This window comes from Chelon labrosus (genome assembly GCF_963514085.1).
Source record: "Chelon labrosus genome assembly, chromosome: 2".
In the NCBI taxonomy this organism is placed as follows: domain Eukaryota; kingdom Metazoa; phylum Chordata; class Actinopteri; order Mugiliformes; family Mugilidae; genus Chelon; species Chelon labrosus.
This window is the reverse complement of record NC_140338.1, coordinates 30,509,660-30,532,101: the sequence shown is the minus strand read 5'-3', so window position 1 is coordinate 30,532,101 and position 22,442 is coordinate 30,509,660. Positions and strand designations below refer to the sequence as shown.

At 41.2% G+C, this 22,442-nt stretch overlaps 1 protein-coding gene across 1 annotated transcript in view; it reads left to right on the top strand.

Annotated features, from left to right (window-relative positions):
* Window positions 1-22,442, top strand: part of prkcaa (protein kinase C, alpha, a) — a 135,573-nt gene that overhangs the window by 108,099 nt on the left and 5,032 nt on the right. The window contains exons 14-16 of the mRNA XM_084570894.1: window positions 3,134-3,214; window positions 6,529-6,636; window positions 14,299-14,439. Coding sequence (XP_084427020.1) covers window positions 3,134-3,214; window positions 6,529-6,636; window positions 14,299-14,439 — 330 coding nt within the window. The remainder of the gene's footprint in view (window positions 1-3,133; window positions 3,215-6,528; window positions 6,637-14,298; window positions 14,440-22,442) is intronic.

Genomic DNA, 22,442 nt, shown 5'->3' with positions numbered 1-22,442 from the left:
AAAACGTCTGAAATTTCAGAAACACACAAAACCTGTGAGAGAATTAATTATTTATAGAGAAATGAGGGATGTATTTATAATACAAAGTGTAGTAATAATATGTTTTTTATTTCTAGATGTACCTGTAAAGCCTTGCTTTAGTGTCTCCACGTCTGCCCGTAGTTCCTCGAAATGCCTGTCATCAATTGTCTGCTCAGATTTCTGTCCTGCACAGTAAATGACACAAATAATGCACCTGTTTTCCATGCAGTCTTAGAAAAACAAAAGAGAGGATGCAGAAAACGCTGCATCCTTCGTCTACACCTCCAAACATACCATGTGCTTTCTGAAGCTGCACCAGTTGCTCTTTGGTGTGCCGCAACTCATTTCTTTGTTCATCCAAAACTGCTATCAATTCTTTTAGCAGAGTGAAGCTCTCTGCTTCAGCGGCCAGCTCATCTTGAGTAAATGCAGTAGCAGTCAACCTCTGTCCCAGGACGTCAGCTTCAGACAGGCAGCAGCCAAGCAGGATGAGTAAAACAGCCCTCATCTTTGTGGTCTGCAGAGCTGTGACACTGGGGCACTTGCATGAAGGCTTTTAAACCTTAGGTGACCGTGTGAAAGGTTGTGCAAGGTCTGGATGTTGTTTACTGGTAGCTGACCAGGAAACATATCCACCAGAGTCAAGGATAGATAGAGGCTGATAAACGAGGCTCCGCCCACATAAACATCACGGAAAAATCACACCATGGCTGACCTGAAAATATATCATTTGGTATATTTTTACAAACTCTTAAAATAAAAATGTGATAAACTGAAGGAGAGAACCTACGCCAACCACAGCATGTTACATGTGTTCTGTATAAATGCTACTTTGTGCTACTACAACACTCACATGCAATTGCAAATTAGCATACTAAATGTGCATGCAAGGTTGTACACATGTCTGCCCTTTGCCTGAAGGTAAATGTGGACAAAGCAGGTGTCCAGCTGGCTCCCATCCCTCCAGATAGCATAATGGCAGTGCAGTGCAGAGCTGGAGATGTGTTTGTCCACCTGTGTGCGTTTGTGTGCATGTGTGGGGCCCCACGGGAAAGGCAGAGGTCAGGTGAGACGCTGTGAAGGTTGTGATACATCTGCTTCCACGCACCTAGACAAATTGTTCAGCAGAAATGTATGTGTGTTAATCTACAGTTCATGTGAGCTGTTTGCGTACGCTGCCCATGCTTGTTTGTGTACATGTGTGTTGGTAAGCTAGAGGAGCGTCCCAGGGCAGTATGTGTGCGGCAGAGGTCAGCTGTTACTCACTTAAGAACTGAAAGTGATGTACGGCAGCTATGATGCTGCACACCTGAAGTTGTTTGTGTGCGTTGGTCACCATATTGTCTGTGTGTGCACGGTGTGCGTGGTTGCAGCAAAGAGCAGAATGAACATCCAAGCAATTGTTGGATGTGTGAAGTGTACAGTAAACATGTGTGCCCCCAGAGTGGTGTGATTGGGTTCAGAATGCATGGAAGTTCTAACCTTGGCCAATGTCAGTGTAACCCTCAGGAAATAACAGAAGATGTTAGTTGAGAAAGGTTTCCTTGGCCTTCCCAACAGAGGTTTATATGCTCTTTTAAATTCCTGCATTTTTTATATTTACTTCTCTCCATGCTCTCTCTCTTAAGATGTTAACTTGTTTGTGCTTCATTATTCAGCCAACTAAAAGTGAAGTGTAAGTGTGTTATGACTAAAGAGTTTTGCATGACACTCCATTAGTTATTCGGGCTTTAATTTTGGCAGTGGTAGCGAAACTTCATCAGCAGGAACCAAGCTTTGTTGAAAGAAGGAATATTGGCTATGACTAATTCCTATAGCCTAGATTAATAATCACTTTACAGTCCAATCAGACTGAGTTAGTGCTGTCAGTCCTCATAAGATGGGCTTTCCTACTGCCAGTGAGAGTCTTTGCTCCCCGCATTGAACTAGTTTTTGTTTGAAACGTGTTAAATGTGTTTTTCAGCTTCAGCTGCAGCCACATCATCCTGCGTGAACTGTAGTCCTGAGCTTGTCTCTTGTTACATGATGCACGGTGACTCTTTTCTGGCATTTGTTATCTTCTCTCTCCCCACGCACCAAATGCTCCCTTCCTGTCAGAATCTTGAGCTTCCTGTCTTCTTTGTTCATCCCTGGCAAATATAAGTGTGATTGTTGCAGGTGATTTAAAATGGAGGCGATTTAGGGATCATCTGGCTTGTATGTCTAGTCACAGCAAGAGTCACGCCTTTGCTTTATACTGTATACCTTGTCTGAGGCTGATCACTGAACAGAGCACATTGTCTTTGAGTTTTTAATGCAGTACAAAGGATTCTGAAGACGGCTTTCAAACCTCATATTTCTCCTGCTATACCACCATCAGCATCTCATCAAAACTATTTTGAAAAAAAACAACAATTTGTGTATTTGTGTCTTTTTGGATATTTGCACAGTTGTGCGCCATAGACTATATATTGCAGATGCTCACTGAAATTGTACTACTATAGATTTAGAATTACATGTTAAGCATGTGACCTGTTCACAAAACTGATTTGATTGGACAGGGCCATACACATCATGAGTGAATAATGTGCGCCATATTTTTTATCTACTGATTGCAGATGGGCTAACACAATATAGGATAAGTGGTTAAACTTGTAATGCATGAACCATGTACTGAAATATTTAGAGAATTTGTGACTAGCTGCATATTAAAACAGGTCCAAAGTGATTACATTTAAATTGTGACGTAGTGCAGCCACAAGGATAATGTTTTTGTTTTGAAAGCAATAAACACTTAAATACTTGAAATATTAAACTATATAAGAGGAAAACAAGGGCATGCAAGTCCAATTCCAAGCAAATTTAAGTCGTTCATAGAAAAAAAAATCCTTTTTAACCCATCATGTTCACTGTAAATAAAAACATTACTGAAATTCTACCAGATGAACTTCTCCGGTTTGATTGAGACCAATTAGACTGATATGAGGAGGTCGTCATTGCTGAACATTAAAAATCTTTTGTTCAAAAGTTCTCTGCGGCCTGTGTTGTTTTATTTTCAGGTATTTTTTGGGAATTAGTCATTTAAACTGAACTGAGCTGACCTAATAGACTTTTTCTCTTCCTTGTCCCACAGATCATCGCCTATCAGCCGTACGGACTCTCTGTAGACTGGTGGGCTTATGGAGTTCTGCTCTATGAAATGCTGGCAGGACAGGTGGGTGGTGCATACACACAAACACATGCACACAGTGGTAGGTGTTATGTAAATCCCTGTTACATTACACAAACACAAGTTTGCTGACAGATTGCTCATACCTACATTTTCCCACATGCAAGGCCTAAATGTACTCAGGTGGTGCTTTCCTAAAGACCTTCCCACCAGGTCTAAAAATAACAAACAGAGACACATATTGACTAAAAATCTCTCTCTACCCTCCTGTCATATGGCATAGTCAGGTTGCCGTAACCTTGAGGCCATTCATTCAAAGAGTTTAAAGGACAATTCTGGCGCAAAATGAACCTAGGGGTTAATAACACATGTGTACCGAGTTCGACCGTTCTCTGGTAATGTTTTCATGCGAGTCAAATGTGACCAGTTTTCTTGCAAACCGCTAATTAGCGTATAACGCTAGCCTTCGGGGCACACCTACACATAAAAAGAAATTTCTGTTTCTATTTCTATACCACTAAGAGGCGTTGTACACGTGAAATGTGATTAGGCGTGTTCGACTTCATGCAGATCTGTGCAGAGCTGACTTGACGTGATGCATGCTGGGTTTTTCATGCTCATAGACCTCGAATATGATTGGTTAAAATTAACTTGTTCAACCCAGCATGCATCACGTCAAGTCAGATCTGCACAGATCTGCATGAAGTCGAACACGCCTAATCACATTTCACGTGTACAACGCCTCTTCCGGCAATAACATTTCACGCGAGATTCACGTTCACGTCCCAGAGAGTTCAGTTTCCCCAAGATGGCACCCGCCTGGATATGTGAGCCAGACGTGAACGGTACTGTATTCCTTTTTTAATAAACTGCCTGTATACTTGCAAAGTTCTCAATGCTTCGGTTTACATGTAGAGACCCTAGTTATGCTACCGTGTAAGTGTGGTGATATTGTGAGCCTTGTTAGTGGTATAGAAATAGCGATTTCTTTTTATGTGTAGGTGTGCCCCAAAGGCTAGCGTTATATGCTAATTAGCGGTTTGCAAGAAAACTGGTCACATTTGACTAACAAAACAAATACATGAAAACAAATACCAGAGAACGGTCGAACTCGGTACACATGTGTTATTAACCCCAGGTTCATTTTGCGCCGGAATTGTCCTTTAAGATTGAAGATTCAAAGAGTTTTTTGTCATGTGCACAGTGTAGAAACATGTTTCAATGTACAATGAAATTCTTCTTTTGCCATCCACCCAAATGCCTAACAATATAAAAAAAGCTTAGAAATAGAATATAAAAGTTATAATACAAAATATAAAATATCAAGTATCAAATGTCGATGTACAAATGGGAATGTAAATAATATAAAAGCTGAAAAAGTGAGTACATTATATGGCAGGCAGTAGTCCATGATTTTAGTCTATGATTCTCGACTCCTGTCAGCTGTTTAGTCTGATAGCAGTGGGGGAAAAGGACTTCTGTAGTCTCGACGTCCTACTTTTCACACTCCTGTACCTCCGACCTGAGGGTGGGAGTGTGAACAGTCCATGTTGGGGGTGAGTGGGGTCCTTAGTGATGGAGGCATCTCACCTGTGGACTCTATGCTTATAGATGCTCTGCAGAGAGGGAGTGGAGTCCTGGTGACCCTCTAAGCAGTCTTCACCAATCTCTGCAGGCGTTTTCGGTCCATGGCTGTAATGCTGCCTGTAATGCTGTTTGACTGACTCTATTTGTGGGACATAACTCTGTTTATACAGTGACATTGTGGAGACTTTTCTCAGTGCTACGACAAAGCCAGAGGGCAATAAAAATGGAGATCAGACATCAGAGAAACAAGAATCAGTGGTTTATTAAATATATAGTCAAACTAGCGACAGGTGACACGTGGTGAGCTTCTGTGGCAGGAGCTGAGCGCTGACTTCTTTAAAGCCTTTCCAGCCATGCATTATGTCCTTTACACATGTGGCTGATTGAGGTACTCAAGCCCACACAACACCCAAAGGCTTTGACAAACCTGTTTTCTGAAGTGATGAAGTTAACGTGTGTGTCTCTAATGTTTAAGCTTTAACCGAGCGTGGACGTTTGACCTTCTTGTACTCGCCTTTGCACTAAAAGGCAGCAACAATATAGAAAACCATTTGTCTGGAAGCTGCTATGGTTTCAAGGGGTGTTGACCCCTGCGATGCCAAGCACTAGATTGACTGGCTCAAGCATTTCTTGGCATGTTTGTGCTAGACATAAGTATATAATAAAATGTATTCCTGGAAATGGCACTCTGTGCTTCTGGAGGACATGAGTCAATATTCTGGGAAATATTCTTAGCTGTTTGAGTGAACATGTCAATAAACTGTTGGCTGGTAGAGGAGTGCTTCTTTTGGACTCAAATAGACCAAGTCAAGAAAAGGAGGACATGCAGCATTATGAGGAGTTGCGCCTACCTTTACTTGTGTTGCATCCAGTCCAAGCCTTTTCGTTATCTTTATGAGCTTTACATTTTTTCTATTTGTCTAACAGTTGGAGCTGAAGGAATCCTTGCACGTGGTAGTTGCAATGAAACAATGTGACCTTCGCATAGACTTCACTATATTGTCATTTGAGTTCATAGATATTGCTATTACTGTAGACTGCTTCAAGAGCATTCTTTAAAGTTGGCCTCAATTGAATTTGATAGATAAAAATATCTCATCCCATCCAAAGGTTTGTACGTTTTAATAAAACATGTCTCAAATGCTCAGTAGTAGATGACGTACTCAGGTATTTATGACTTATTTAGACGTGACCATGATTGCGAAAGGCCAAAAGTAAATGTAAAAGCTCTCCCATCTAAAGCAAAACAGAAGGATGTGTATGGTTTCATTCCTCAGTATGGAGAACGAATGTCAGCTGTTAAACAATTGACAAAGCTTTTACTTATTCAGATGCTCCCATCTTCTGTCCCCCTACCTGCCTGTGTGAAATCAGGTAAAGGGGGCATGATGCAGGCGCGCTACCTCTGGTCGAAACGGCCAATGGAGTGGAAATGACGAATAATTCGTATTATGGACTGTCAAAACACCCACATTATGGTTACTGATGATAACGACCCAGTCAGCAGGGAGAAAAGCTGGGTCATCCACTCCATTTGTCGTGCAAGGTCTTCCTGTGAAACTTGTTCTCTGATATTGCTTTAGCCCCTTTTTTTTGTGTGGGTCTTCTTATTCTCAGTGTTCAGTTTGTTCAATTGCTTGGCTCTCTTTGGTCCAATGCGGTCAAACTTAATTTGTTGCACTAAAAGGTTGTTAAGAGAACCTTTTATTTATCTACTATGTGATAATGGATGAAACTCAAACATGCTGAATATTGTGTCCTTCCACCCACAGCCTCCATTTGATGGTGAGGATGAAGACGAGTTGTTCCAGTCCATTATGGAGCACACTGTGTCCTATCCAAAATCGCTGTCCAAAGAAGCTGTCTCCATCTGCAAAGGGGTGAGTGGACATTCTGTGTTTTTTTTGTTTGTTTTTTCACTAAAAACTTATAAGATATCGGTTAATGTTTTACCTCATGTCAACAGAGTAGTGTCTTTCAATGTTTTAAACACATTCAGCAAAATGCACCTAAACCTTTAAGCTGAAGTCAAAATAATTAATTTTCATGTAAGAGAGCTACGAACCCTTTCTGCTAGCTAGTTCATCTTAAGGAAGAAGATCTGACAGACTGCTGGAAAGCTTTTTTTAGCTTTCTGACATCAGAAGTAACACGTAAGTGGTCTAGCTCAATTTGCAGGGGGGGTAAGTGTCTGTGTTTTCTGGGAACTCATCTAGAAGTTCCCTCACCTTTTTACACTGAGTCCCTCTGTCTATGACTTATACACTATTAAGTGCACAGAGCAGGCATCACAGGTGTGACGCAGGTAGCTCCATTTGTCTGAAATAGCTCCACCGTTGTAATTGATGGAAGTATATAATTTAGCACAAGTGTTGGACTTTTAAAATTGCCTAGCATATTTATCAGTACTCAGGGTTATCATTCCAAACAGAAGCCTATTCAGTATATTCACTTTTTTTTGTATGACTACAGATGTATTGGCTGATGGCTGACGTCACCCATCAGAATATACTCATTCAGATTGTGTATTGTTAGATTAGATTAGATTGAACTTTATTGCCATTGTATATAGTGCATTTAATGAAATATCCTCTAAAAAAAATAAAATACCTTAAGAAAAATAATTGCAATTTGGGCACAATGCTGTCTACTGTTTAGTCCTGGGTCTCAGTGTTGTGTTCTGTCCACTTCTCTTTATAAAACAGAGGACAAATTAGGGATAGCAGTATTTTTATTAAAAAATTGCAGTCTTCTGTGTAATTGTTGCACTTTGGAAATTCATGCTGCGGGCCAGATTAGACCCTCTGGTGGGCTGCTTTTGGCCCACGGGCCATATGTTTGTCACCTGTGATATACAGTAAAGATCATATTATACAATATTATACAGTATCATGTAAAGTGTTACTATATACAGATATACATACAGACAGTATGTACTGAGTCCTGAGTGGTTGTGTATGTCACCGGGGGGTTGAGTTCACCAGGGAAACAGCTGTATGGAAGAAGCTGATCCTGAGCCTGCTGGGTCAGTCTCAATGCTCTAGCATTGCTATCTAGAAAAGACTAGAAATCGGAATTAAAACAAATTGTATCTACAAAATCATCAAACTCATAAAAAGTATGTACCTAAATTAATAGCAGTCAGCAAAGCAACTTACCTAGGAGGCAGTCGCTAAGTTAGTCCTTCTGTTTCTCAGAGGGTGTAATTCCACTGACCTTCACCTACTGGGAAGTCATGTGCATAGACTCTATATGTAAAAAGCACACTGTTAAAAAGGAAATCCCTCTCATGAAATTTGTCACGTAAATTATTCAGCAGCCCTTCTGCCTCATGAATTTTGAAAAACAGTGATGAGTATGTTTCCCATTAAGAAATAATCGAATTTGCATGCATCAGGAAACACGCAGCCACAGTGATACTAACGGGTGTGATGACGTTGCTCTTATTAATACTAGCAAAGTCAGGGGTTGTACCCTTCAGTCGAACGGTTCCAAACAAACAGATCTACAAGAATTGAAATTATTGATAAGACACTTAAAGCAAAAAACTCTCAACATAAGGTCTCTAGGAAAAGTTTTGCCTCTCTACAGACAGAGGCTGACCAAGCAGTACAGTGGATCAGTGCAAGTCAAGCAAGCAAGCAAATTCTTGGACATAGTAGCTATAGTACTGCATGTGGAACAAGCTTTCTGTGTATTTTTAGTCTTTAACTGATGTTTTTACTGAAACATAGTGGATTCCTTTGCTTCATATAATACACTCACCAGTTCATTAGGTACACTAGTGAAAACAAATTCAATCTAATATGACAGTCGTGCACTATTTCCCCATCACGACTGTTCTAATATTCATGTTATGTTGAAGTTTAAGATGTTATGTTATGTTATGTTGAACTCTGTGATCATTTTGGAGGATGCAGTTTGTCGTTCCTTTAAACTGGATTGAATTAAGCGTGTACAAAGTGTTTCTGTTAAGTTGTTAAGTTGTTTCGGTACAACATGATACAGTTCAATAGTACTACAAGCCACAGTCTCCAAAATGAAAATGTAGGACTGTAATATTAAAATGCATTTGTACAATGCATTGTTATATGTTAATGCATCTGGTGTACCCGATGGCCTGGCAAGTGAGTGTGTATCAACAAGCGGATCATGTGTAGGGTGTGTTCAGACACATTCACTCATTAGTGCCTGCTTGCATGACCTTCATTGGCGCTTTGTTTGCACCCCTCTGAAGGCAGTATGCCAATACATGTTCATCCCAAGGTTAACTGGATCTGATGTACATTAGATATGATGTGTTTTGACAGCTGTCCGTGGAGTCACAGTCACTGATGACATGAGTTTCACCTAATGACGAGTTGGTCGATAAAAGATGAGTATTAATAGCAGCAGAGCTTTTGGCCCCAGGAAGACAAGACCGTTAGCAATAATATTATATACATACGTACATTCATTCATTCATTCATCTTCTGTAACCGTTTGTCCTGTGAAGGGTCGCAGGGGGGCTGGAGCCTATCCCAGCGGTCATTGGGCGAGAGGCGGGGTACACCCTGGACATGTCTCCAGTCTATCTCAGGGCTAACACAGAGAGACAGACAACCATTCACACGCACACGTACGGCCAATTTAGAATCATACATACAGTATATAAATATAAATCAGATTGACTTGTTTTACTGGGGCTGTACAAAAACATTGCATGCATTCAAGGAATTTAATAGTGAAAGAGGCAGTTTTATTTCTTCACAGAGGCTGTGCAAAGTCAATGAGTTGTACCATAATGGGACACAGCTCTGCTTACACAAAAAGTACCTATTATTGTTATTTTTTAAAGGGCTAAATGTTAGGGGACGGGTTAGGACATCTGTGGTTATGCTTAAGTTTAGGTGCCCAGGATGTGAATATAATACAGTGTAGCATCCCATGAAGTGATGAAAACACAATTGTGAGCTCTAGTCTTTGCCCAGCTCCCTGCCTTGTTTGGCATGGCTGCTGCACTTCCTCTTAATGGATACATAGTGCTTGCCAGAAGCCTGACTCACAAAAGAAAGAGAAGGAAATAGAAAGAAGGAAAAAAAGAGAATGGGTTAGAGGGAGATTAATGTAGGTAGAAAGAGGAAATGAATAAGAGCAGGAAGCAGGAGAGGTGATGCTGGAACGGAGAACAGGTTGACAATGTGTTCTCAGAAAAGGTTGAGAGCTGAGGATATAGAAGTACGGACAAATATGAAAAGGACACACACCATATTGTGTATAACTGTTGTATGCAAACTCACTGCAAATCTCATTATCCAGCCTGTGACTGTTTATATATATATACATAAGACGCATAGGCAGCTGTCTGAGCAAGGCCATATATACCGTACATTTTATTACTTTTGAAAGGGATCACAGATCTAAGTACACATACATCTACAAGAGCACAAGTATTTGAATAGTTAAATATTTGCTCCTTAGGCTCTGCGCATCAACAGTTTCAGTTATAAACTGAATATCGATTACTGCACTGAAGTGTCAATCCCATCTAATTCACTACAGTAGGTTTCTACTACTATGTCAAGAACAGTTGTTGAGATACTACATATGGCCCAGATGTTTTTGTAGCAGATATGTGTCATTTCAGTGTTACTTCCTGCGCAAAAGATGGACACAAAATAGTAAAAGACCTGGTAGACAGATAAGCAGGCGTTGTGTGGATTCAAGAATGACTTATGAATGTTAAGTTAAGAATGCAGGTTTGCATTTTCCATGTCAGTTATCAAGAGGAGACTTCTTCTCTACTCCGCCTCTTGATCGGATGCAAGCCTTTGACTTGTTGGCTCGTTGTTCAAGGCATAAGTCAGCCACTTCTAAGTATTTTCCTCGTGTGTATCTGTCTAATGACTTGTGTGTGTGTGTTGATGATGTGGATTTAAACCTACTCAAACTTAGACTGGAATTTGGCATGACTAAAGTTGTGATACAGATGTGAACATCAGCCAAAATGTCAACCATGGTTTCATAAATTTAACCCTTGACTAACTGAATTGAATGAATAGCCTGAGTAAACCGCTAAATTTCTCAAGCAAACTGATAGGTCTTAAAGGACGATGATGAGCTCTGCCAGGTTAGAGACCTTACATGCTATCTCCTGTTCTCTTTGTCTTCCTGACTCTCCTATCTCCTGTCCCATCAAATCTAATGATTTTACGTACTCAGCGGGAACAGCAGGGTGCAGTCGAAGTTATATAAACTCTTAGAACACATGCAACCAAACTGTTACCTCAAGGGTCATGATATGATGGAGCCGCTAAAATTTCAGCGTTAGCAGTTGGCAGGCAGGCTCGTGAAATGTTCCCCATGAAACGTCAACGCTAGATTTTCTGTTTGCTCGTGGTGATTACACGCATCGCGCTAATGCAAAGTAATCCGCCGTCCTCAGGTTTCAAAATTAACGTTAAACACTGCGGGAGGCCTGCAGTCACTCAGGTTCAAGGACATTCCAAGGTGTGAGGTGTGTCATCTTAATGGTGGCAGCTTTGTGTTCGCAGCGGGATGCTGTCTCACTGTCACTGACAGTCCTGTGAACAGATAGAAAGCTGCAAATGTCTTTTTCCTCCTTGTCAACGGTTGTCCGTTGCACTCTACTTGCTAAACGCACACTGCACATGTGGTTGAGCCCACAGCGCCGGCAGGCTTGCAGAAAGTGGAGCTGGCGTTTTAGCTTATAACTTAATGTTGTATATCTCTTAAGTTAAATAGTCTTCAAGGAATTGGGAGTCCTTTTCATTTAACAAAAAAACATATAAGAGACCAAATGTTTTTAAGATTAATATCTCCCACATTAAATATCAGTTTGTCAGAGCGATTCACATGAGGGAAGGAGAGTGAGAGAGCATTAAAATTGAGCCAGTCAGCAAGTGGGAATGATCGACGCACTGAACTGAACTCGACATTGGTTTCAAAGTCAGTGACAACAACACCTCACTGACAGTCAGCTGCCCAGAAAAGCTAAATTCAGAGTTGCCAAACAAGTAATATACAAATGAGACACAGTCCAGCATCAGTCATGAGTCAAGTGATGGGGCTGCACTGACTTACATGTTTACATTTTTCAAACCATTTAAACATCAAATGCGTGTGTATGAACCACTATGTATGTGGTTCTTGATGGGTCGGAATTACTAGTGTACTTATAGCAGCCTAAGCCGGACAAACGCGTTACACAGTAGTTCTTATTATGATTAGGCCAGTCCATAAGTGTGTCCATAAGCAGCCATACAGTTGTGTTGTTCTTTTTATAATAGCTGTTTTGGATCATGTGTTGTGTCCAATCCTCAGTGCAGATGTAGCAGGTGTGGCAGGTGTGCATTAATGTTGCAAGTATTCCTAGTGTGGGTGTGAGATTTGTCTGTCGAGGTATAGTTTTTCATATTACTTCTTCTTCAGGGTTCATGAGGAGGTTTTTGCACCCTCCAACTAGTCACAGAATAGACAGTCTAATCTTACGCTACATAGCACACCCTCTGTTTCAGCGTCGTGTACGTTTTTTTCCACCGTTAAAGATGAGTTTGTATTAGCAGATTTGTTCACACAACGCGTCAAAGAAGCTTAGTAAGCGTTTTTTTTCCAGGTGTGCGTTTGAAACTCACATCCCAGAGACTCAAACAGTTCTAGCCATGGTAGCATTTTCTTCCAGCTCGAGAAAAATCACTCTGCCACCTCACACACAGATGAGTCGGTTGCGTTAGCTCTGCCCACTCTCTCTCACTGTTGGGTGATGGAACACGAGTCACAGTATGTGGCCTGTGAGTTTGCACACTAATACCACCACAGATTCTAACGTCTTACTACTTTAAATGCAGCAACTTTCACATAGTTTCATCAGAATCAATTACTATTGCATTACATCATTTGATGACAGCGAAGCATCAGTCGAGGCAGGCCACGGAGTCTAGTTCAGTTTACAAACCTAGCTCATCAGCTGAAGGTTAATCAGCTAAGCAAACCATATCAGCTGACCTCTCGGCTGAACCTCAATGGCAAATCTCATTCAAGGCGCCTATTTAAGTTGCTATATCCTGGTTTCCCTTCATTTTTCCCAGAAAGCTTTTTTGCTACCCACCTCCACCCTAAATCATCCTTTTATCCTGTGTGTCTATAAATGCCATTACTGTATCATGCATCCTTGCTCTGTTCTGGGCTGGGGGGGTCTTTGCTGCTGCTGCTCTCTGGGGTTTTCATGTAGGCGCATGGAAGAGCATGGAGGTGTGCTCTCCGTGCCTTGAGCTCTTAATGTAGGGTCGTGGAAGGACAGGAAGGTTGCAGAACAGATCCATACCACCAGAACTTATTGACTACAAATGCAACAAGTTTCTTTGTCCAAAGTGGTCTTGACAGAAGTAAAGTTTAAGACGTGACTGAAACTGTATCTGTCTTAGATCAGCATTTGTTGCAGGAAGAGCACCACTGAACACACAAGGACGTTTAGCTAAATATATCCTATATTCTTGAAGAACTGTCAAGGTGACTGAGCTGCACGTGAAACTGTGCTTTACCGATGAAGGATTTAAACAGAGGTTCTGCAGCCTTTGGGGCCCGTGCATGTGTATGCATGCATGCACTGTATGCACTCTCAGCTTGGGTGTGCCACTGGGTGAAAGCACACACTGCAGACCATACCAGAAAGCCTGCCTATTTAAGCATGTTAACTCACCCAGTCAAACAGTACATGAATAAGTCATTTTGTCCTTGGACTGTCAATGCTGAAACCCACCAGGTTCTCTATCCAGCTCTTTGCTATCCAGTCAGAATAAATCACTGCACTGAGGCAGGAGACTTTATTCAATCTAGGTTTTTTAAATAGTCTAACTGTGCTGGCAGTCAAATTTCAAGCCTACATTTTTCCTCATCCAAGCAAACTTGTGTTTTATTTGTACAATTATCCAGCTGAAAGCTCAACAAAAACATTTAAGCTTCTGACACATTATTTGAATAATTACTTTAAATACCAATGCTCTGCTGCATAATTCAACAAGGACAATTTTTTGTAATTGGATGTTTTCTGTGGGGTCATAAATCTTTTTTATTTTTATTTTTTGCTTTTTAACAAAGCGCTAACTGGGTCCTCATGTTGTGTGTGGTGCGATTGGAAGTGGCAGCATATCACTAAAGGCAGAACACGCAGAGGGAGAAAGAAAAAAAACAATTCTATCATTTTTTGTCAGGCCCATCTGTTTGGTTGTTGTCTCTGCTGACCTAGAAAGAGGTGGAATCGCTTTGCAAAGCACATCAGCGAAAGGACAAGTGGGAGTTTTTCTCGCTCACGAGAGAGATGACACTAATGTCATTAGTTTTCTGTGGTTCGCAAAATTACAGCATTCTGTTCTCTGTATAACTACAAATTAAAGTGTTTCTCATTAACTTTAGAAAGACAAAAGTTTTATTTTTTTTTTTCTTTGAACCTAATGTTCTCAAACATAGATTATTGGTAATAATACTGAATGGTTTTACCTTTTGGCTCCTTGTCCTAACTCAACTTCTCTGTTGTTTCTTACCAGCTGATGACCAAACACCCATCCAAGCGTCTGGGATGCAGCCCTGAAGGAGAGAGGGACATCAGAGAACATGCCTTCTTCAGACGTATCGATTGGGAACGCCTTCAGAACAGGGAGATCCAGCCACCCTTCAAGCCTAAAGTGGTAAGTGCCATGCACATGCACATTCAGGGACGAAACACGCTTAAGTTTAGATTTCTAAACACATGAAGGTCAAATGTCAGACCCATAGAACCTGTCTATTCCAGGGAAGTGTTAGTAAGTTACATTTAGCTAAGGTATAACGCTAAAGTACAATGGAAACAAGAATAATTCCCAATAGTTTTAGGTCAGCTGTCGGACTTTTAATTCTTCTTCTGTCGTTGTTTTATGGCACCCGTGGCACTGGAGACTAAGTCCCACCAAATGTGTATCTCAACTTCAAGTATCCACATAGTAGTGAATGTATCTAGTCAGTTTAGTGGACAGCAGAATCTACTTTTCCTTTGCATTTGTGCCTATAGAAACTCTACGTCCCATTAACAGATGGTTATGACTGATGAAAAATTACCTTGGAGCATTGTGTCGTAAGCACAAGACACACAAGGCAACAAATACACAAGCGCAACCTTCTGAGCTGCGTCTATCTTAAAAGAACAGATGTGCTCATCACTACAAGACAAATCTGTTATGGCAAGGCACTTTATGTCCCTGTGCTGCGTTCTCTACTCCCTTGGGGACTGTGTGTTCTTGGCTCCTTGTTTACCAATTTGAACTTCTGCCCTCAGTCACATTTGTAAGAATAGAAACACAAAACAGACGTGGTAAAGCACAGTAATTCATCTAAATGATTCCGTATTATCTTCTTATTCATTCATACGTAACAGGAAAATGTTACATATTAATTGTCCAATTTGCTTAATATGTAATGCGCAGCAGGTTGTTAATATCTTAAATTTTTGGAATACCAGCGACAAGGATTCATTTTTGCTGTCTGTATAGTTGATGCTCTGGGTTGATGCTCAACCTAAGAAAATCCCTAGGATAAACTCTTCAGATGTTTCCATGGACCCCATCCTGGAAAATGAACAAGCACACACACACACTAATTAGAGTTCATTCTTAGCTATGCACAGATGTCTTTTTCCTAAGGGTTTGATCAAATTTCTTTTACTGTGCTTCAGATTCATTAATCCCTCGTAATCTTTGTTACGTGAGATGCAGAGGTTGGATGGAACATCTGAAGTTATAATTTATACAGTTTTCTGCAGAAAATGCATTTTTCTGTCTGGACAAATATTTGTTTTTTTCAGAAGGCGGCTATCAGGAATTCTTTGACTAACTTTAAACTTACTCAGCAGAGAATATGTAGTCACCGCCAGTAGAGGTTTAACGTACAGTTGAAACGGACACGGAAGATGGAAGGAAAACTTAAGAGAGGATGTGCAACAGATTTAAGAGAGTTTATGTCGGAACAATGTTGTAAGGAAATGGCGCGCGCACTTTAACCCACTCAACTACAACAAAAGGTCAAGAAAACAAGCGAGCAATAACAGATAATCTAAACACTCTGCAATAGTTACAGTGAGTAGTAAGGTAAGCAGGTTAACATAGTCGTTGTGATTCAGTTGAAGCCCACTAATCTTGTCGGCTCCAGAAATTCCTTACATAGGCAAAAAGAATAATTAAGACATAACATTCTTACTCACCAGAAATGTATATAAATATAATGCAATTACAGACACCCTGTTACATATTGGTTTGTTTTAGGCTGCATGTAAAATATCTCCACAGTTGGTCCATAAACACCACACGCTTACCCATGAGTCACTTAAAGTACTAGTACATATGTAATAGTGTTGCTGGCACTCCGCCGTGTTGCTACTGAATATAAATAAAAAAATTTAAATGTTGATGCTATAAATCTTATTACACGCGGGAGACGGCATTAAACAGTTCATGTGTGCAGAAATAGCTGATCTAACGTGACTGACTACATAATGTGTGTGTAGAATGTAAGAGAGAGGAGAAAGTTGTACCACGGGATTAATCCGCTGCACACCACAGTACCCAGTGTCACCCAAAGTGAGGTAATATTTCTCTCAGAGTCTTCAGGATTGTCAGTGAACAATGACTTACCTCCTTCCACAATGACTTCTGTGTTATGTGGGTAGTTTCAAAGCCTCTCATCTTAATGCATAGTTATAAATGCACACATCTGGCTGCAGAGGAAAACATACTTTTGAAGTCATACGATCATGTAGACACATACACTTTCTCCCTATGCCTGTATATCACTGTACTTCATATACACATATATTTCATATATATTTATTGCATATATTTCATTTTGTAAAATTATTATGTAAAAAGACAAATGCCAGGAAATGTGTGTATGTGTGCGCGCGCGTATGTCCCCCTTACATATTCATTTTAAATATTGTAGTTTTCCTCTGTTTCAACCCTGAAGGGCTCCAGTTCCTCTAACAAGGTGACTCCTGGCCTCTTTGTCCATGTTGTCTGAGTGGATGTGCTGGGCATCCTGGACATGTTGTGTGTGCTTTGTGTGTGTGTGTATGTTCGAGTAAACATATGTGCGTGGGAGAGGGTTCAGAGAAAGTGAATCTTAAGAGACTGAGAAAAGCAGGGGAGGAAGATTTCTTTGCCTTGTCTCATGTGTCTGTTTGCTGCATACGAGTGTGAGTTTGTTGCCGTCTAGGGAGGTAATCAATACGGGCAAGAACAAAGAAAGGCTTTCTGTGTTTGAATAGCTGGCCACACTGAAGGTGCAGGGAGGTGGATGCATGCAAATGTGCATGTCCTTTGCACACTGCATGCTCGCATGGTCCTGCGCTTGGAAGATGAAAGAGCTGGAAAGAGAGCAATAACACATTTCTGAATGCTTCCTGCAACCATAACCTGCTCCATCATGTCCATATCACCATACCATGTAATACAGTGTTGTTTCTGACTCCATAACCACCGGTGATACTCTTTCACCTCTCACCAAGTCTATCCATGCCCCTCTAATCCACTCCTCCTCCTCATCTTTCCTTTTTCCTTGTGCATCTTGCACCGCTCAATCTCACTTCATCCACCTGTGACAGCTGTGGAATTGCAATCAATACAGCAGCGGCACTCAGCTGAAGGATTCAAAGCGTCTGTATCTATTGGATTGTAGCTTCAGGCAGCATGGAGGACATAGCCTGCACAGTAGAGTGAGTGTCAGGGAAGGCTTAGTTAGTGATGAGCCATATTTACGGTGCTGTCACTGTGCAGCCATATTCTTCAGGTAACTTGTCAAGTGCTTAATTAAATGCCAGCGACAGTCAGCTAACAGTGTCGGTATTTGGTATTTAACCAGGCTAATTTCTAGACAGCACCACACACTTGACGCCCACACGTTTTATGCCCACTTGTGGATGGCTGATGGTGTTTATGGCTGGAAGGGAACAGATCCGGATGGGAAAAGTAGGTCAAATAGAGAGCTTCTGGTCGATGGCGAGTGAAGGGATGGAGGCAGGGAAAGAAAGAGTGGGAGGATGTAGTCACTGCACAGAAAATCTTGGAACGGCGTCGAAGGAAAGGATGCGCATGGTTCATGGAATGCGTGGTAACACGCGTGTGCGCACGCCCCTACACAGAAAATGATGGCAATGTAGATGAGTTATGACTCACCGTGGCTCTAGGAAAATGAGAGTTAAACACTGTTCCAGCTTGACAGAGCATGTCTGCCTTGTATTTTGTGGGTTATTGGATATAATAGGCAGTACTTCTGGTTCGTGCATTTATTCATTCTATTTATTTATTTTCTAATTCTGGAGTTGAGAATAACTGTATTTCCACTTCATCACATTTTCCAAAAAAGTCTATAGTTTATGTCTCAGCAAGTGCAGAATCAGTCATGTTTGCATAAAGGTCTCATCTGAAACACTTCAAACACTAGCTCTATATTTTATAGTACAAATTGAAAGGAATATATGCGTCGTAAATATTTCCCTGTGTTAATGTCTGGATTTGTTTAGGTGCTGCAGAAACTAATAATTATGACAGCTGTAAATTTTGCTTGGAGCAGGGTCTCGGATTGTCTGAACCTAATATTTGAAAGTTGTAAATTATTGGAGCATAGCCAAAGCACTCGTGGTATCTTTAACTTTCTGCACCAATAATCGAGGAGTTCTGCTGTGCTTTGTCATATACACCAGTATGGACTAAAAATGTATTTAATATACTTCCATCCTCCACTTTTAAAGATGTATGTTAAATTGAAATGGCAGATGTTCTGCTGCAAGCTGAATGGAGCGTTCCTATGCCACTGGGTTCAGGAAGAGGGAGAATGGTGAAGAAGGCAGCGAGAGAAAGTCTTGGCACAACTCTTAATGGAGGCAGGCATTCATTTATCATCCTAAGTAGCTGAGTGTTCTTTTAATATGCTTGAGTGCAGAGGCGTGTGTGTCTGTATGTGTGCAGTGAGCGAGGGGAAAGATTAAAGATGAGAGAAAGTAGGTCAAAATCCCATGTAGGACACTATGTCACTGTGAACCGGGGGGATGTATCAGCAGCATAATGGCTTTGGTCTCACCCAATAAGGGGGCTGAATCACACAATGAGACATCGGCGATGTAAGACCAGCCCTGTGCTTTTCAAAAAGGGCAAATGTATGTCCCCGAAAACATCACAAAGGCAGAAAGGACTACTTTATAATCTAATTTTATCTTTTTGTTCCTGCTGAGCTAATCTTTTAAGCTTTTTTTTTCTTCATTATTTTCTGAAAGCAGCACTTAAATTAGTCTCTAGTCTATTCATTCCTTTATTTGTAGTGTGATGCTCTGTCACCAAGAGCTAAAATATTTCTAAAGTTCAGGACTTGTGCTGTGAGTGATGAACATAACCACCGTCACTGGAAATGAAGCGTGTCTGTCAAATATTTCCAAACACTCAGCACTGTCTGCAGCTGAGGCTTTGTCCCACATATGCTTTGTGTAAACACTGGCAGGAGTAGAGGCCCGATGTCACGGGGAGTAGCTATTTCGTGATCTAGAAAGGGACGTCTTGGTGCTGGAGATTGTCGGTGGAGGTCAGGGTCAGAAATGTGTCGCTTTACTGGAGCGACGGATGGTCATTGATGGATGGAAGAAGACAAGAGTACAGAGAGACACAGCAATTGAAGGATGCTGGCAATTACCCATCAGGTGTCTGCCAGAGGAGAGTCCACACCACACACACAAACTTGCCTTCTATTCACTCTGACACGCTGGTGGCGGTGGTGGCTTGGAGCGAACGTCCCCTGTCAGTGACACACACACACACACACACCTTAGAAACATTTCTGTCTCAATGTTTTTGTGTTCACCTCTGTTAAATCACCTGACATGCTCTGACTGCCCCCCTTGATTTAAAAAATAAATAAATAAATAAGTAAGAAGAAAATAGAAATGTCCTTTATACCTCAGCTTGACAAACACAGAATGACAGGCCTTATAACACACCCACACACTGCCTCTCACATGGATAGAAACATACATACAACGATGTCTTATCTGTGAATAGAATGTGCATAAAGTCACTCAGTCATGAGTGAATCAAATGTTTTAAAGCCAGGTCACAGTTGGTTGGCCGGTCAAACTGCCCTAATGCTTACAATTACAACTGATTGGAAGGGGCTGAAAACCAAGTGAAGAGGATGTGGAGTTGCTGAGCACAAACTATAAAATCTCTGGTTTCTCATACATCCTCTCAAAACCTACCTTCTCTTTCTTTTCTCCGTCTGTGTATCGTTGGATGTTTCATGGTATTTGAGCACACACGGATGTGTTTATGTTAGCAGTAATTACGAGTCCAGGTGGGGACACAGGTTCCTATATGGGTCAGTCGGTCCTATTGGTCGAAGCGCTTAGTAACCAGAAAAGAGAAAGAAAGTCAGTGGATGCTTTTCCTTGCAGTGGTACTTCAGGAAAAAAACACAAGTAGGCAAAACCATGTTAAAGATGCCGCTACCTGGCTAAAAAGTTGGGGGTATATCTGTCTAGTCAGATTTACATCTCAACAAATCACTTTTAACTATCACTGAAAACATCACAAGCAGAAACATGCACTGAGCAATGCTCTCATACATGGAAAGATTCATTTTCTTGCACCTTTGTTGACTGAAGCAAGTTGTAGAACAAATGTAAATATGACTGATTGGTTGATGAATCTCTACGTCACTGGAGTGTCTGAACCCAGCTCAGCTTTAAAATGTAGTAAGTCTTGCTTGTAGTGCCAAGTGTCGGGCAGCAGTTTGAACTTTCATATTGTCGGATTCTGTTGAAAATGAGTTGCAGCTTGTTGCTCTGACACCACTAGTGTGAACACGGCATAAAGCACAGATATTATGTTGTATTTACAACAGTGCCAAAGGTCCTTTGGTTGTTGCTGTTCAACTTCTGTATCGGATCGATGGATATAGACCTCACAGAGTCAGCAAACCGGAGAGCAGTTGTTCCTGAAGAGAGTTCATTTGTGCACTGGGTGCTGGAATGTGTGCGCATGTGTGCAATTGTGTGGACTGTGTGTTTGTGTGCTGGATAATGCATGCATCCATGTTGGTGAGCCCAGTGTGTAGGTGGACTAGCTAATGAGGGTAGAGAAGAATTTTGTTTGCAGCCTCCTCTCTTCCTCACTCACTCCGTCCCTTGTATTCTCTCTTATCTCTTCTTGCTCTTCAGTGAAAACAATCAAATAAGAAACTTGATAATTTGATTGCCTTAGCACAGGGGTATTAAACATGGAACCAGACCTTTATTTGGAGTCCCTAATTCAGCATACTAAATGATTTTACGTTGGCTGCATTGTGTTGCTTGCTCTAAAAATGTGTAACTGAAGGAACATGAAGCACAGAGGCCTATTTGAATGAATATTGCAGAATGTGGTCGCGCCTGGCATCAGTCATGACAAATGAAATCCTCTTGTGTTTCCTCAATTTTGAAAGCCTATTTAAGGTGCCATGGCATGCAGCCAGTTTTATCCTAGAGGGTAGAGACGATCCACGAAAGCTAATATGAGAACAAAACGGATAAAATTGAGCAACACGCAGCGCCAAAAAGTGGATTAGTTTTGAAAGAGAAATAATAGCTGATTTCTGTTATTTCTGTTCCTGCAACTGTTATCCAGCAGTGTTAGTGTCAATGTGTAATGTGTGCTAATAATGGGGGAATTAACCCAAGAAAGTCCTGGTCAACTGAAATTGTACCTTCTAGTCGACCAAACGATTGATGTGGGAACACAAAACTGCATGTTATATCTTCAGCTATATTGGTCAGGGAGCATAGAGGGTGCATTCTGTCTGTTGGCCTTATAGCTTAAATGACTTACAAATAAATGTAAAAGTTATTTCCAGACCTGCTGCTCCTGGCAGTGAGGCTCAGTGCTCATAAGGCTTCGCTGGATGTGCCCGTAATCGTAATTAAAACACTTATTAGGCCAAACATTTAAATATACCAATTCACACTTGATGCCTCAAAGTTAAACATGACAGCTGACAGAGCCTACACACTGCTCTTTGCAAAGTTTACAGCCAACTATTTTGGTCATTTGTCGAAGTAAAGTGCTGCCACAGCACATCTTTTTTTGACGTGGTGTCAGTTCCCAGTCAGGGGGAACAGCTACAAAATGAAATGCACACCCACCGTCTCCAAATATGCAAGCCCTTCCAATGCTGAAAAACCCTCTGAAGCGCTCATGCATCCCACCGTGTGACATGATCCGTTTTCATGCCTCTGATTTAATTTGGTTCTCCTCTCGTCACAGAAACTCGAAAACACTTTTGATGTCACCTGTTAGATACTGACAGCTTGTCTCCCCCTCATGAACACACTAATTAGCCCTTCTGTGACCTCGGTGCCGTTGCTGTTCTTATTTTATTCTTCTGAAAAATAATTAGCTTTCAAGTCAGACACATTTGTGTCCTGTCTCTGAAGTCAAAATAAATGATCTGCATCACAGCAGATTTTCTCGCCTCGTTTATTCGAAACTTTTTTTTTTTGCCGTTTCACAGCTGTGCCAGTGTTCGTCCAGTATTCGGACGGGTAGGTTTGTGATTCAGGTGAATGAGATGTAGAGCATGTAATCCGACGTTGTTCACTTCCTACTTCCTGTAGCAGTGAGTACGGTGGGGGATCAGGTGCCAG